Source organism: Vanellus vanellus, assembly GCF_965231255.1.
Source record: "Vanellus vanellus genome assembly, chromosome: 5".
NCBI lineage: Eukaryota > Metazoa > Chordata > Aves > Charadriiformes > Charadriidae > Vanellus > Vanellus vanellus.
The window spans coordinates 26,675,069-26,693,296 of record NC_138910.1 but is presented as its reverse complement, the minus strand read 5'-3'; the positions used below and the strand labels follow the sequence as shown (position 1 = coordinate 26,693,296).

Genomic DNA, 18,228 nt, shown 5'->3' with positions numbered 1-18,228 from the left:
GAAAGGAGAAGGTTCTAAAAGAAAAAAAGCAATGTCCAGGAATGCATGAGGGTGTTTTCAAGTAAAAGGTCATTGACAGCGAAGCAAATAATTTGAAGATAACAGCGTAGTAAGACGTTTTGCACTTTCGCTATTTTGCATTTCAACAATTCAGAGTCATATTTACTAATTCTCTGAAAAAATTGTGGCACAGTTATGCCCGTGTCTGCGACAAGAGGCACTTCCCCAGCTCAGTTACTTTACTCTCTTATGCCAGAGGTCAAAGCAGGGCACAGCATGCAATCGTACGTACTTTTGTCCATTAAAAGAGCACTCTAGGCATCCGTAGACTGTCTCCCTTTTAGAACTTCCCATGCCACAAAGGACACAGGGACCTTTGGGGATGTTGTTATTAAGTAAATTAATTCGGATATGAGACCCTTCTCTGAGATAGCTCGTAGAGAGATCAGTCATGCTCGCAGCTTTTTCATAATAATCTGTAAAAAGGTCCTCCAAGTAAGCATCAGAGTTAGCAACGATATCCACTACTCTCTTATCTGAAAAAGAACGCACACAAAAAAGAAGCAATGATTTGTCATTACATTATGAACTGTTTACAAAGCAACCTGTCAATTTAATTATGGAAATAACAACTGATTCATGAAACCATTCTAAATACGCCACTGAGTAGATTACGTCCCATAAAAAGCCCTGTATGATGAAATTTTTTCTTCAATTTCACAAAAGACACTGACGAAAGCCAGATTTTTTTTGTGTATGTTCTATATAATTACAATATTTTTAGAAATACACCTAAAAGATAGGCCTGAGGCAAGCTGTTGAAAAAGTGGTGCCAAATCAAATCACAGTTGCGTACTTTCCTGTTGAACCATTTTTAGGTTTGCATTTCTAGTTTTAGTTTCTAAATATTGTAAATTCACTTTTTTTCCTAGTATTTACAAAAAAAAACTACTTAAAAGGTTTAGAAACTTTGGAGGACTCCGTGGTGACCTCCTAGCAGATGCCTGAGCATCCAAACACCCCAGGAAGAAATCACTTTTGGAACTCCCTACCTTTTTCCTCTCTCTTCAGGGACTGATTAGTTTAGATGGGATGACAAACTTTTAGGCAGCTACAGCTACTGCGATGCAGCATACCCACTGAAGATTTATTGCCTTAAGCGTGGACTGGAGCAGCACTGAATGCTTGGTCCATAAAAGCCCTTTGATCAAGAACAGGATACAATGGAGCAAGGGCACCTCTACAGAGCAGCCTTTAGAAGGATGCGTTTACTGTTTACACACTCAGATTTGCAGATTTCCAAAGTAATTAGACCAAGGAGTGTTAAAAGTATAGGATCTTGTTCTGAAGAAAATACAGCTACATATAGTGATACTTTTGTTGGATGTTGTGTTCGTCTCGGAATGGGAAAAGAGAACTATGATGGTATCTTGCCCACGTCCCTGCCTCGTGAAAGTATAGCCTAAAGAGTACGTTCAAATATTAAATTAAGATTTTGATATTTAAACTTAAAGAGTTCACTCTGAAATATTATTTATAGATTATAACTTGTATTGCATAACACTAGCTGTAAATGGCAAGCATATGAAATATGCTTAATGTTAACTGTAGCTGTATAATTACTCCATACCAGTTTATCATCAGCAATAATTTTTTATTTTAAGATCTTTAGAGATTTCATGAACAGCAATACCACAGATTTGTTATTTGTGAAAGAGTCAGATTCTCAAATATAAATTTTAATAACTTTACAATCATTTCAATACACACAAAATTGAGGTACATTTTCTATTGAAATTCTCTTGTTTAAACATTCATCTTGCACACAAACTAAAGAAACAAAAATACACTCTTCATGTATTAACTAAGACATTTGGATATAAGTATCAAAAGTCATACTTCGATGAAACAGATTACTCTTTAACCTCCTTAATTTGGTCAGTGAAGATGATCCAGATTTCTCTTTTTCAAATCCTCCTTTTGAAATTGGAGTCACACAGAGTTCTGTAAAAATTGAGGTTTTAGAAGAACACAATATAAAAGCAATAAATGCACAGCAGAGTTTAATATGCTTTCTAATCTATAAAGCTAACACTGAATAAATTCAGCTTTGCTTATGTTTTTAATGGCTAGTACCACTTTTTAATGCACGTCTGCACACAGTAATAGGCCACGGAATCAGGTGACACAGATTCAATGGGAATTTTAAATGTTGGTGGCTTTCAACATACGTCATCAGAGTTTGTTTTGGTTTATACATAATTTATGGCCGTGTTAAGGGACCAAGACAGTCAATATCATATGAATGGGAGCCCCGCTTCTGAAGGAGTAACATTTCTATGATCTCATTTGAAACTAAAAATGAAAAACAATAAGCAAGGCTGTGAGTTCTGTAGTCATCTCTTCCAACATCAAATCAACCACTAAAACTTTTTTTTTAAATAAAAATAAGTATCACCTAAGTTCCTATCCATAACTTGAAAGAAAACCTTTAAATTGATATATAAGGATAATCAACTACAAGAAACTGCAAAAACATGTTTTAAACTTTCTCAATTGAGAATTCACTTTAATTATGCAAATACAAATATCAGCTTCATTGATTATTTCACTAACAATGACTTTAGGAAAAACACTGTGCATGTACCTACCACTGCATAAAGGTAAAATAAAATTAAAACATCTCCAAAACTGAAATTAATGTTGAGCATTATGGAAGTGAATATAAACTACCATACTGTATTCTCTCTTTTACTTTTACTCCACTAATTATGCCTGGTTTGGAGTATATTTAAAGTTTTTACAGAAGGGCGAAGGTATCTCACAGTTCAGTAAAAAGTTCTGCTTTACAATGCAGAGTATGTGTCATGGAAGTTTTATACTGTGAATGCCAAAGGGTACGGAGCTATTTGCAACTTGAAAAACGTAGTGCTGTACAGATGTGCAGAGACAGAGATTGCTTCCCGAACCACGTCTTTTATCTTGCTATCGACAGAAAGCCACAACGTCACAGGGAGTCGAGCAATTCCTGAAACAGTTCAGTGACTCTCACAGAGGTTCCTGCGTTTAAGTACATGTGAACCTGGTGGTTAAAACTTTACCTAACATTACTCTATAGTCGGTGGGGACTTTTGCATTTGGTATTATCGAGTAATAGATCAAATCCTAAATTGACTTTCTGGTTTATTACAAACAATATTGATAACATGGATAACATTATAGGCTACGCTTTAATTAGTGAAGGTAATCTAAATACATAAGCACTATCCTTTCCCCAAAAGGAGAAAAATTTACAGGAGCTATGCAATTTTTTTATTAGTTTCCCGTAATTGTGGTTATTTCTTCCTAAATATCTTCACGTATCCATATATGATAATGATATATCCAGCTGAAATTAAAGCCAACAGAAAAAATGTTAGCTTAGTTTAGAAGTTCTGCACACTTTCTTCTTTACTTGCGTCTCTTTACTTGCCTATTTAATGCAAAACTGATCAGATGGACTGATAAGCCTGTTCCTTACAAGATAGAAATATAAGGAAGTGATTTTTTGTTCCATGCAACTGTGAGATTTAAAAAAATAATTACAAATTCATACTTAACTTTTCAAAAAAAGTTTCCACGACAGACTGTTTTCTAGCAACTGCCTTGTTTATCTTTTCAAGAATTGTTTCCCTTAGAAAGTCAGACTATTTATGTGCATGAAATTAAAGTATAGCATTGTATGGGAATGGGGCTTATGTATATCAAGAGGAAGAAAACTGTTTTAAAAACTCAGATCATTATAAATAATAGCAGTAATGACAGTAATGCACATCACTTACCGAAATTACCATCCAAATGAATATAAAGTTCAAATACACTAAAAGCAATAGTTGTATGCGCAGGAAAAACAATGGCTTTGTCCCGCCCTTTATAATTCTGATCCTCAATAATATGAAACTATAATTTTGAAAAGCATCAAAAGAAAAAAAAGTTACAAATTTAAATGAAAAAAATAAATGAAATATCTTAACTGTATATATTGAGAATTATAATGCTGGCAGAAGCTTTGAAACTGAAGATCAAATTTCACAACTAAAGAATTTTATATCAACAACTTTGCATTTCAATAAAGTGTGATACAGAGATAGTAACTTAACATGTATCATTCACTGAAAATTATGTGAACAATTTATAAATACCAGTAATGGGCAAACCTCAAGATTTGTAGCTTCAATAATTCAGACACACCGAAGAGAGAGAGGGAGAGGGAGGAAGAACATAAGACAGAGAGTAAGATGTCAGCCCTTGAAATAACAACCTGAAGTTCCAATATGTAATGGAAGATGAATATAAGAATGACAGATAGGTTATACATTTACTGGAGATTCAAACGAAGAAGTGCATTCCACACTTTCGCTGAGGCTTCACCCAGAGCAATGGCTCATTGCCCAGCCATCCTTCCATGCGCTGCCCATCCCTCAGTCACAGAAGCAATACTAACAAAAGACCAACTTTTAATCCAGTTTCCGTCAGTGCAATAATATTGATTTACTTCAGATTTTTTTCTGAGTTTACATCACTAAAAATGCAATTAAATCCAACCATAAAATTATAAAAATGAGCTTTTCACGTTTGTTCATTGAAGTTACAGAACTTTGTCAAACATATTTACCCTCATTGTCTCTCCACGCATCCCGGTATGGACAGTTAATGAGCACTGCCTTGTAGTTCTAATACTTTCCATGACCACGCACAAAATTTCCATCCTACTTTTTCTTGATTGATGGACTAGACAATGATCAAAGTTTATTTTTCTAAAATCAAGAGGAAGGCAAGAAGGAAATTCAGAGATTATTAGCAATTTACAAAGTAGCTAATCGAATTAGTAACTTTAATCAGTAAATAAATCACCATAACTTCTGTCTCATAGCAGTAAAACAGCTGACTGCGGAGGTCTCTGGAAACTTAATATTGATTTTCAGTGTTTGGGAACAGAAACACTAAAAACCTCAAGAAAAGCCAGTAATGTACAAATGTTAGAGAGGATATGTGGGACAGCCTAGAAAATTCCAAGTCTGTCCATCTGACACTGTTCTTAGTAACAGTAAGGAACTGTCAACACACTCTAATAACAATTTTTTTTAAGTGATATAATTAATGTCCGTCAGTGAGAATTTATGGAAAATAGATAGTAAAAGCAATGCCGTACATTTGGGCTTCTATAAGCTTAGAAGCCTAAATGATGCCTATAAAGGCTGGCATACACCCAATGGATTAAAAACTGGTTAACTAATATGTGTCAGCTATAACTGAAAAAATCTGTATCGCTCATAAACACGGAACAATAATGAAACAAGCGTTTGCAGGAAAATTGGCAGGCATTGGCTCTTAGTCCTATAACATTGGATATTTTCATCAGCAGACTATGACCTCTTCCCCCACCCCACCCCCAATTATTAATGATAATGTTAGGACATCACAAATAAACCAGGAAAAGGGAGGAATAGAACAAGAGAGGTTACGGATACAAAATGACATGCACTGCTTGGTAAGTAACTACAAGGAAACACTGTATATTTGAAAATACCAAATGTCACATCATGCATAGTAAATAATTTACTGGGATGCAACACTGGGATTCACTGGGATGACACTGTGGCCAAGGGATAATCTTTGAAATATAAACTAGCGGATCGCACCTGAAATTAGTCGCATCATATTTCTATGTGTTCAACATTTGTGCTAGCGCTACAGGAGCGTGAAGTTTGGTTTCAGAGTCCAGAGCTCAACAAGGATGTTGGAAAAACGGAGACTGCATTTAGAGAAGAGCCATGGAAGGCTGTGAAAAATTCAAGTAGATAAACCTACTTTGCTTTTCAAAGAAAAGGCTGCGCAATAACCTCATAAAACCTTGAAGTGCCTACATTGGCAATAATACATATGGCGCTCTAGTTCATCAAAGGCAAAGATGAATTTCTGAAACCTGAAGTTGAATAACGTCATTCCAAGTAGATTTCAAATTTTCAATAGTATGGAATAACATAGATAGGACCTTGGGTGAACTCTACCTTTCTGGATTTTTTTTTTACTGAAAGATGTGCTATAATTTAAACAAGAATTAATTGAGAACAATTCTACAGTCTGTGTTATACAGAAAGTCACGTGTCTAATTCCAGCAGTCCAACCTCTTGGAAAATATCAGATGGTGACTGCTATTGATCTGCTGAAAATAATCAAAACCTAACCATTTCAGAGGTTCAACCTAAGTGTATGAAATATATTATTATGGAACCAGAAACAAAATATATAAGATAACCTTGTAGTAAGTTCTTTAAGTAATGTTGGTACTTCAACCTCATGTTTGGTCACTATGCCAAATGAAGCTTTAAAGGCAACAGAATCTGATCCAGCAACATCAAAACCAACGTCATTCATTATCTGATTTCCTCTTCTACCATTAAGCGAAACGTCTGATTTGTCTTCATAGTTGAGCAACTGGTAAGACGAGACACCTGAGCAAAAGAAGATAACGGTTGTGTGATGAAAAGTCTGAACGCAGTTATTTTTATGCAGCAAGAAAAGAATAAATGCTGCTGTTCCTACTGTGCTTAACCATTTTGATGTGAAATTCAGAGCCACATTGAGCGCTTATTTATCGGTGTTACTACTGCTGACTAATGGAACAAGAGCACATAGGGGTCTGAGGGATTTCCGTGCCCCTCTCTGGCAGAGTTGTGCTCATGCTCCTGCATGGGGTATGTCCTGGGCATGAAATGGTGATTAGGGCTATTTCTACATTTCTGTGCTTATCATTATTCTCCTAAAGTCCTTTTACCTGTAATTATGCTGTTGATACTTGTATAAACCAGACATGTACTGTGTTCTGGGTTTAATGACAGAGGCTCTGAAATGCAAAATGGCTTAGTGGCGGCTACACAATATTAAAACTAGGAACAAAATGAAAGCCGCTGCATATGAAGTAATTCTGTGAATTCTGAATTTTGTGTAGATGCAGTACAGATGAAGCTAACGTTTCTTCATTTTTGCAAGGCGCGTATGAGACATAGGAGTGCCAGTAATACTAACTTTGTCTTTTACCTGACACGTCACAATTAGAAAGACTTACCACGCTTTCCGTGTATGCCTGATAATTCCAGTTTATTTTGAAGGAAAACAACAGATTGATTCTGACTTACTTGGAAGTTTGCATCGATTTATTGCACAATCAAAGGGTAGGTATGTGCCAAAGCTTTTTTATAATGCTTTCTTTATAATCTTAAACACATTTCTGTTTCACTAACAGAAAAATACTAGAAAGCATTGGTTGCCCAATTAAAATGAATTGAGCAGGTAGAACGCAGGGATTAGGCATCCAAATACTCTTGAGACTCAGGGTTTTACTCCTTTTTTTAATCCTTTGAAGCTTTTAGGATAAGCTGACATGAAGTCACCTAGTATGAATCCTGTTTGTCTTTATTTTTAACAACAAAAAAAGGTTCATATATTTTTCATAATTCTAAAAAGATTGCAAATGCTTATATTTGTCACATAACAAAGGAAATTCAATTACAAAGCTATTTGCTTACATTAGAGGACAAGACTTTCTGCACATGACATCTAACCTTTACAGAAAAGACCAGTAAGGTTTTGTGAGACCTTTCAATGAGATTTTGCAACCTGTTTCTCAGACCTTTTAATGAGATTTTTCAATATTTTTTTTTCAAGCTGGTTTGTCCTGAATGTAAGACCGGTAGGATTAGTGGGATTCCGTTCTTTTCTCATCATGCTTGTGTCCTGGAATCACCCCTTTGTGGGGTCAAAAGATATTTCTGTCTTCTGTCTCGGTATAGGTTTTAAAGAAAGCAATTGTGCAATTAATGTGACCAATACTTTCGTCTAAAGGCACCTTGTTTTACAAGAAAATAAAGCAATGAAACTGTTTTGAGAAAACATAGCATGCAGGCAAGAATTACGCAGACAAAGGTACAGAAAATGATAGGCACTATAGTTCAATTTTGCACCTCCTAATTCTCATATAATCTCCTCAGAATTTTCCGATATTGCATAGCAAAGGCAATTTAAACACAGTTAAGTTTTTTAAATACACAAAAAAGATTACAAATGCGGAAGAAAAGTCTTATGGAAATGCAATTACTTCAGTCAGAGAGCTGTTGTCAAATGCTTCTGCCTCTGCAGAGCCCAGTTCAACACCAGGAACAGTTAGCATGGAACAGCTGCAGAACTGGCGCCGTTCTTACATACTTAAAAGCATACAGAGAAAGGTGAACATTAAAAACACAATTTATGTAGCAATTAATCAACATACATCAATACATCTCTCAGGAATCCCTTGCAATTTGTGAAAAAAAAAAAAACAAACAAACAAACACAAGGTTTAACTGAATTTGTTTCATATTAGTTCAGAAAATATCAAGGCTTTTCAGTAGAACTGTTTTTTTTTACTCTTTTTCCAGAAAGTCCTTTTTTTTTCTTTTTTTTTCCACCAGCTCGACTTGCAATTTTTTTTCTTAAATATTTATAACATGACTAAGCAAGACAAATTTTATTATCCCTATACTATAGAACCATCATACTACCTGCACAGTTTAAACTATGTCTAGTCTTCTGTGTTTACTAGGAAAGACGCATTTTTCCACTTTGAAGAAAGATAGAAATCTTACCTGCAGAAATTTCTTTCTCTCCTTGAAGAATGTCTTTTAATGTGAAAGGTGTTGAAGCAAATTTAGATTTTTTGGAAAGCAAACATTTTCTTTTCTTAATCACAAGGCTTAGAGGTTGGTATTTATCAGCTTCACTGAGACTAGGCACTGGAACTAGTCTTCCTCCGTCACCAACCTGTTTAACAAAGTTTTTGGTTGCAGCAGCAAACATATTATGACATTAGTAAAGATAATAACAAAAAGCTCTGTATCAACGTCCAGTAACATCCAAGTGTAACATCAAGCCCATGTTCAATTCTTTTGACAATGTTCTTTCAAATAAATGAATATGTTTTTCAAAAAAAAAAAAATAGAAACAAAAAGCTGTCAAACTGATGGAGTTACATTTTGCTTGGAAAGAAGCAACAGCATCTTAGCTACCAAGCTTCTGCGGTGTATTGCCTGAGGCTTCTTTCAAAGACCTTCAGTTAAGCTCTCTAATTCTGTATGATGAATAATGAATCGCCAGTGTAAACTGATAGGGAAATGGTTGCCCTTTCCTTGGCTGTTTAATGCCGCTGTTGGAAAACAGAATTTACAACCTTCAAAATAGAAGACAGTAACTTCTGCAGCCCTCAGCTTCCCCTCAGGAGTTATCGATATATTACTGTTTGCCGGGTCCTCGCTGCAGCTGAATTCTCGTGGTTTGCCAACAACCAACAAAGCAGCCCAGATGCGCTCCGGGAGACCGCCCGAATTACACATTCGTGCGAACCGGCAGCTCTGCTGAGGCAGTATTGCCTTTCAACAGCGCTTGCATAACCTACCCGTGAAAGCTCCGCTGGGCAGTAAGTGGTGCGGAAGTCTTCGGGAAACACCCGGGCCGAAGCATAAAATTAGAGACGGCTTTGGGGCGGGGGGGAAACAGCGGTGGGCTTTCATTATACGTTATTCTTCTCCTATGGACTCAGCTGTCTGTGACCCAAGGGCTAGTTTTCAGACGGGCCGGCTGCGCGTATTTGGCTCCGTCTGCGGAGAAATTTGCCAAATTGTGAGAATTATGCAAAATAATAAAAGTCAAATTGCAGGCAGAATGGAGATCGTTCACGTAGCATTAAGTGGCAGCTCAAGGATCCCAGGGGGAAAACACCAGCGTAAAAAGAGATTAAATTGTAAAGGGAAAAAAGAGAGTCGGTAGGCAGCACGGTGGAGGATCTGTGAGGGAGGCAGCAGGAGCCAACCCATTCTCACCTAAACGATGACTTGATTTTCTTGCAAAAGTGGTGAGCGTACAGCTGCTAAACTTTGCGGCACATCTTCCAGAGACTTCTTTTGCAGTCACGGTAGGCAAAACGTCAGCCACAGGCTTGTAAAGCTGCGCTTTAATAGGAATATTATCCCTGGTTGCCAGGTAAAAACTTTTGTTTAGTTGGCTTTTTTTTTTTCTGAAGTAGGGTTTTCACATGAAAGCATTTTAGGGACTGTTTTTATAATACAATCACTTATTTAATAATTTAACATGTTTCGATTTAGTTCTTTCCAGTACTTCCATAACTATTTTTAGAGCGTTCAGAGTATCAGAAAGTCCTATAAAAAGGCAAAAGAGGAGTATATGACCTCAGCTATCTAAGACGAAAGGAAAGGCTGCCAGAGCTTTCTGCCTACTCTAGAGGGTGCTGCAAAATCGACGCTGGTTATATATAGACTGAGCTGAAATCATGTGAAATGCTGCAATTCAGTCTGACTGTAATTCATATCACACTGCACTGGCAAAAAAACTACGTATTTACTCAATCAAAACACATTAACAGAATGTAAAAGGTATTTTTTCCTTAAATCATATTGATATGCACCTGGAAATTATTTAATAGCAAAACCTAGAGGACACTCCTGCTTTCTGCATAACCTCTGAGGATGCAGAATGCTTTTTGTAGTTATTAGGTAACTCCATAATGATTTTTGTTTTATTATTATATAGTTATCGTGCATTATGCCTGCAGAAATGTTGGATACCTGTAATTATGGGGTGGCTAAAGATGCACTTATAGGCTGACCTAAGGTGCGTCCAAGGAATTGAAAACATAGAATTATCTCACTAATTTCAATCCAGAAATCTAGAATCATCTGCAGATGATTTTGATGTTTCTGTAATCCGCATTAACTGATCTGATTTTAATTTGTTTCTTGTCACATTCAAACATATCATAAAATTAGTACGATTAAGCAGTCAGTTGAGGGGAGAAAAGATGTCTTAAGTGTTAATTGACTGGATAAACTGTGTTAGTGTTTCACTTGAAAGGGTTAAACCCACATAATCAGTACCAAATTATGATGGTAATTTGTTTAATATCTTCTTAGTTCACAAAAAAAGGTGCTGTCAGTTACCAGTCCGCCTGACTTAAGTGCCCTTGAACTGTATTACATTTACCCATAGATCTTTACAAAAGAACAAGCGCAAGAATTTAACACCTAAAAAACAGCAAAATAAAATGCTACTGAAAAGATAACTCGCCAAATTCTGCAACTTTCCACCAGATGGCACAAGTATTTCCCTAGAAAGCAAGGATCTGTGCAATATAGATCCTGTTAAATTCCAGGAGGTAACACAAATAACAATTTATGGGACCAAATATCATCCTTATTACGTCTATGCCTTTTTGTTTTACTACCTAAGTTGTTTTAACAGCACTGGACTTTTGTTGTTGCTGTTGCAAGGTGGAGCTTGTCTAGAGATTCTCTTGTATAAGCAAAACAGTCGGTTTAATACCACGACGTACATGACTTCAGAGTTCCTGAGTATGAAGACAGGAGCACTGTCACACAGAACTGCTGGTCTAGCAGTTTGCCGCGGTACTGGGGTCGCTTGGCACTGATTGCTGCTCACAAAGCATTATGGTACTTGGAGACCACTGTGGGAAGAAAAGTAAGTCAAAGCAAGATGAAGGTTCTCAGCAGACTTAGCTTCAGCAGAGATACTTCCATGGCGGATTTCTTTATTAGATAGTTCAAGTGCAGTGAACATCTTAAATCAGTTCACAAATGCTATTTTAATTAATGCAGTATAGGGGAACAATTACACTTGCTATGGCAATATTTTAATTTTTCCATAGACTTACTTTATTAAGCTCTCAATTTGGTGGAGCAGTAAAAAAAAACTGTATTCACTTCTTGCGTATCTGAAACTTAATTGGTTCCTTACAGAAACCTCTCTGGGCAGCAGGATAAGTGGAGCGTATCAAAATTAGAGAACTCAGAAATTCAAGGAGGCAACTCATCAGAAGCCTAGCCCAAAAATATTTTAAGTTCCCCACATTTAAAGTAGATTTTACTTCTTGTGGAGCCAGATCCTTTCGAATATTCCACTACTATCTGTAGTCTCAGGAGAAAATTTTAATAAGAAGCTTCCACAGGTAAGTATTTTAATGGACTCTTATGTTTTATTTATATGGGACTTTTGTGTGTGAACAGTTTCTTCACCAGTTAGAATGGATTTGGAAAAAAAAAAAATTAATCAAAAGGTGCAGGACTGTTGTCCTTTTCTATACAGATATCTAAAATATATCATTAAGGCTGTTCTAAATTATTTTCAAGGTCACTTTTAGCAGTCCATTTGGAAGACACATACACACACTCACTATTACTGTACAACACTCCGGGTTTACAGCTGAAGTGTGAACTCTGTTGGAACCTCCTTCTATTCTCTGCCACAGACCAGACCGCAATAATGCATATGCATAGCCTATGCTACAGTACACATAAAAGGTAGATCTCCTGCCAGGAGGTGCTGTATCATGGCGTGACACTTGCCCAGCAATCAAAGAATTAAAAGCTGCACCGTACTGTAGGCGTTACGTCAATAAAAGGCTACAAGATGTCGAGTTCAACTGGTTTCTCTATGGCTTTTGGTTGACATCATTCCCCTTTCACCTTTATACAAGCAACATCTGTTGACTTGATGAAAAGGGAATGTGTTGCACAGTTGGCTCCTTTGTACCACTTCACTGCCTTCTCACGAGAGCCATGTTAATGATGAAAAGGAAACACAAAAGAGATTAAGGAGCAGACGTTCTGGTGATGGTTTTACATGCTCTTCCACAGACTTACCTTTCAGGTTTCCGACCTTTGTTCATGGATGTGGAGACTACTTAATCTGTGTTTCATGTGCCCATCTTTAAACAATATGATATTAAATGACTATCACTGGATAAAGTGTATGAAATATCCCAGCTTTTACGTCTTTGTACTTGCCCTAATATTATTGGCACTATTTTTAATGGGCAGGAGGATGTGTTAGCTGTCAAGCATTTACTAATACAAGAAATGCAAAAGTAGCACTTCAGGCAGAGATTTGCTGAGATAGTATGTTTGCATTTAAACTGACTACCTAAGAGAAGCGGGCACATCTTTCAGCCAAAAGAAGCAGTCATCTGTTGCATAAACATTACTGCACACAATGAAGCCACTTTCATCATCTAGCATTATTAGCTTCTGAAGACAAACCTGGAAACAAACAAGCCGGTGTGACCTTAAGCAGGTTTAATGCTGCCTTTACTTTGGAGGATGCTGCCCGAATGGCTAAATCCTTTTTTCCAGCATCTGTGAGCGGGTGTGTCTGCGCTAAAGGACAGCTTTGTGGGCCCGCGCATCCACCTGTATGAGGATGCAGGCCTGTAGCTGCTGCTGGGCCGCTATGGTTGAAGAAAGATTACAAAACAAAGGATTTGTCTACTGTGATATAATTCACTTTATCTGTGCTAAGCTGTCTGACGGGCACTGGCTCAGCTATCTCTGTACAATACCTCCTTCAGTAGTAGGCATATCTTGTTCCTTGCTTCTTCTCCTTACCTTTTAATCTGAGCAGCAGTGTTTGAACTGGATTTATTTTTGGCACTGCCACCAGCTGTTCTGCGATACTGGGCAATTAACCTCAGTCTATGATACCTACTGTACGTGGCTGCGGTAACATATCACTTCCCCGAGCCGCATACTGCAAGAACTGACTAGTATTATAAAATACTCCCAGATTTTTGGGTACAGAGTATTTATAAACAGACAAAATGAAGTAGGTGTTTGTAGGGCGTGCAAGAATTCGGTATCCTCTTTCATAATCACCACTATTTTTATTCAGGCTGTTCCTTTTCATGCTAAAAGAATACTTCCTCATCTAGTTTCCTTTTTTTTTTTTGCCACCCACGCGTGTAGGCATAACATAAGATGATACTTGATCAGTTTCCAGTTGCTAAACATTTTAACAGGCAGGTGACATAAAAAATTCTTGTCACCAATATAAAAAGCAGCCTGACTAATATTGTTGCGCGAGGTTGGCTGATCAGCATTTAAGTGAAATCAGCTCTTGAACCAGAACTGAAGGATGGATGTGCTCATGTGCTGTATCACCTCAACTTCTTTGACTGCTAAGTGTAATGCCAGGCCCTCAAAAATAGCCTACTTAAAGAGGAACTTAACAGATATTCTATGCCTTAAATTTTATCAGTTAAAAAAAAAAAGAAATCAATGTCCTTATCAGAACTTGTAGTCCACTGGCAGTCCAACAACTATAAACTTTTGGAAACATTTAATTATACCTTTTTCCTCCACTGACTTGTCAAAAAACCTGCTGAAGACATCTGGGGTAGTAATGAAATTTGACCTAGTAATTAGTTTCACTTCTTTGCTGAAGGAAATATAGCCAGGCAGTGAGAAAGTCAAAGAATGGTTTAGGTTGGAAGGGACCTTGAAGATCATCGCGTTCCAACCCCCCCGCCATGGGCAGGGACACCTCCCACCAGACCAGGTTGCTCAAAGCTCCATCTGGCCTGGCCTTCAACACCTCCAGGCACGGAACCTCCACAGCTTCTCTGGGCAACCTGTGCCAGTGCCTCACCACCCTCAGAGTGAAAAATTTCTTCCTAATATCTAATCTAAATCTCCCTTCTTCCAGTTTAAAGCCATTCCCCCTTGTCCTATCACTACATGCCCTTGTAAAAAAGCAACTACATATTTGGTTTTATTTTGGAACTTTTCCATGTGATTACAAATGTAACCTTATCACAGGTGAAATACATCTTCCCACCAGATTCATGTCTGTAACATGTTTATGCATACTTTATTAAGTTATTCTGAATTCTTTTTAGATTTAGCATTATTAATATGCACTTGGGATATAGCTATGGGATATATCACCTAGCCTGTCTCTTAGCCACTCTGCCTAATAGTTACATCTTAGACATAGCTTTCAGAAATAAAAAGCACAGTCTAAATATAGGCATTGTATGTACTGGCCTTGAATAAAATTAGACACACCACTCATTCGAAATAGAGTACCTCCTCAGCTAGACCATAGTACCTCATTAGTTTTGAATGGTATTTCAGCTTATTTTCTTGTAATCTGATTTAGTAATGTTTGCTTACTTGAAAAATAATTTTGCCTATTCAGGTGCAGGAACAGTCAATATTGCATACTTGTGGTTTTTAACATTTAGACCAACTTAAATATTTAATAAGCTAATAACGAATTGGAGAACCACGTGGCTTGATACACTGGCTGGGCAAAAATGCTGTGTATCATCACATCAGAACAGATTTTTGTACCGGCAGTGAAACTTGGAACAGCTTTCTGTGGGCAACTCCTTTAGCTGAGTCAGGATGAAATCTTGTCAATAGCTTCCCACACCGTCTCACTTCACCGCACCACAGTGCCTACATGTTTGCGGTTAAGAAGAAGCATCATCTGTCTCTTGGTTAGATTAAATTTAAATATAAAGTTTATTTTCTACACTTAAGTAATACTCTTTATACTAAATTAGATGTCAAATCGGTAGCGCTGCCTGACGGGCTTCTTGCACTCTAATCTATTCCCAAAGGTTTGTTGGGTTGGGTTTTTTAATCAATTAAGTAATGAGATGTAGCTTTTTACACTTCACTTATGCACAGTGCTGAGCAACAGTTATCGAAAAGTGTTAGGTTTGTTTTCAAAGCATCCAGAGGCAAAGTACGGATCCCAACTACACAAATGTGAAACCAGAGCTGAATTTTGCCTGGAAAATTGTTTAACGGGGAATGAGCTCCCAGTGTACAACCTGGCTCAGAGCATCGGTTTGGACGAGATCAGATGTGTACTCTGACACAAGAAAGAAAGCATTGCCATTCATGAAAAAAAAGTGTTTTCCCTTCCTTTGCTGTTGCTTCCACTCAGGCAGCATTCCAGACTGTTTGAACACTTGTTCTTTTTACAATGCCAAGAAACAACAAAACCCTTCATTTCTCCTCCCAACCAAATTCTTGTTTTCTATTATGCTTTCATTTTAAAAAGAATGTAATTGATTTAAGGGCTGAACAACTGACAAGAGCACATAATGGCAAATTCCCACGTACTGTTATTTTTCCAAGATGCCAGAAGGGGTGGGTGTCAAGTAATTATTTTTTTTTTCCACATCGCTTTTTTCAGTTCTATTAGAGAACATCAGGAACCATTTTCCCTACACCCTCTCACAAAACTTGAGACACATACTGCAAGCTCCCTTTAATCATAAGGAGCAAGCTTGAAGTGAGAAAAAAAAAAGAAAAAAAAAAAAAAAAAAGGCAAAAGGCTCTTACCAGCTGTAGCACGAAGATAAAACCAGGAACTGCCAAAAAGAAAATTATCTTCTTTGAGACTGCAGTTGGTAGCTCCTGCCAGATTTAAAGGAACTGCACAGAGAATCACATGGGAAAAGTTTTATAAAAATAATCCTGCAGTGGAAAAAGGTTAGAAAGGAACAGGATGATGCTAGTGAGAACCCGCTGTTTCAGTGCTATTGCTGCCACTATCACCCACCTCTCCAAAATCAATCAGTACAATATATATTAAGCAGTTTACGATTAATAGTCAAGTCACTTAACTAGTTACAAATAGTTCATTCAAGAACCATATTCTAAATGTTTCTTATGTTAATAAATCAGAACACAGATGACAGCAGTTTAAACAGTGTACATTGAGATTTATTAGAACAAGCACTAATAGCAGCAGTGTACAGAGTGATGGAGACAATGTACTGTATGCACTGAACAATAATAATTATACAATTGCACTTCTTCAGAGTTCTATTAGAAAATGCTTTTCAGTAAACAGTTTCCCAAATCTAGCATTGTTTGGATTTGCCTCTGAGGAAAAAAATACAAAAAAATATGCTTTTTTTTTTTTTTTGGTAAGGCATTAGCAACATTCATTGGCAGGCTAAACAAGTCATTTGTACATGCATTATCCAATTACATTGCAACAGGTAAAAGAGTATCATGTTTCCTCAAAAACTAGAATTGTGTGTGTGGTTTTTGGACACAATATCCTGGTAAATCCGGCTCAGCCTGAAGGAAACAGATGACATCTTTTGTTACACTGTAGAGCACGACATAAACTATAGCATAGCCAAGTTCACCTTTATTTCCTACAAGAACCTGTAGGACCTCCCTCAGTTAGAGTTGGTATTATGGGTCTTATGTGTATCGCGTACATCGGTGGAATAAAGTCTTAATTAAATTAATTTCTTTTCTTTACTATTCCCCCCACTACCACCTCCCTGAATCATGTGGCCAGAAGATGCTCGACTCTAATCAACATGAACTGCTGTATGAGCTTTGTTTTTATTGCATGAGAGGTAGTCAGCGTGAGGCCTCATCTGCGTTCTGGATTACCACAACAGTATGTTCAAAACCAACTCACGATTGCAAAGACACAGAATAAGCGTTGCAGCTACGTTATGCAGGAACTTAAAACTTTTTTTTTTTTTTTTTTTTTTTACTGCTCCTTCCTGGCTAGGTTCAGTCTCTGAAGTAGCCAGAGAATTTGATATACCAAAGAAAGCAATTCTATTTATGTGCTAAAGCCTAGAAGGAGAGAGGGGAGGCACTTTCTCACGTTCATGCTTTTCTAGGCTGAGATTAGGAGCATGCTCTTAGTTAGCCACCGCCGCCTTCGCAAATCGGAAAGTTCAGTCTCTTTTTTTGACTGGCATACAGTACTAGCAACCCTCACTCTGGGCTGGCACCATCCTGGGAAAAGTACAGGGAAACAGGGATAGGAATTGCAAATATTACAATTAAGCTTGCCAGAGTGAGACATGATATGATGAATTGTCATCGATTTAATCTCCTGTTCTTTGTTCCATATGTCATACATAATTGAGCTTTGCAGAGACGTGAAGTTAACTGGTTTTTAAATACTACAAGCCCCAGAACAAGGTCCCAAAATGCAAGACAGTTGAAGGAAAGTCAAATATATTGCTCCGACTGGCAAGCAGTCAAACCAGCTGCATTTCACACATTTATCTTCCACAAGACAGTGCACATGTTCAAAGTTAAGCTTAAGTGTAACCCGTTGAATACCCAGGCTTGACTGTACATTAGGCCTACAGTTGAAATCGGTTTGGGCAGCTAGATCGTCCGCTCACCTGGAAGCTCACCCAGTTCAATGGAGTACCAAGAGCAGCTCAGCCGCATCGGCGTAGGTGCTCATTTGTTTAAGCACGAAGGAATCAAGTACTAAAAAGCCTGGTGTAACCAGGTGCATTGTTTTGATTTTTTAGGAATGTCACTGTTGAGCCTTTTCATT

At 37.4% G+C, this 18,228-nt stretch overlaps 1 protein-coding gene across 2 annotated transcripts; it reads right to left on the bottom strand.

Moving 5' to 3' along the window:
* Positions 1 to 125: 125 nt before the first annotated feature.
* On the bottom strand, positions 126 to 8,874 carry PJVK (pejvakin; the record flags this gene model as incomplete). Of its 2 annotated transcripts, XM_082483863.1 has the most annotated exons (6): positions 126 to 536; positions 1,900 to 2,004; positions 3,822 to 3,939; positions 4,655 to 4,796; positions 6,299 to 6,494; positions 8,664 to 8,874. In XM_082483863.1, 6 exons carry the CDS (start codon positions 8,872 to 8,874, stop codon positions 235 to 237), a joined length of 1,074 nt encoding a protein of 357 aa, XP_082339989.1. In that variant the 3' UTR covers positions 126 to 234. The 2 variants fall into 2 exon arrangements, with proteins under 2 accessions (XP_082339989.1, XP_082339990.1); XM_082483864.1 differs by lacking the exon at positions 1,900 to 2,004.
* Positions 8,875 to 18,228: the final 9,354 nt, after the last annotated feature.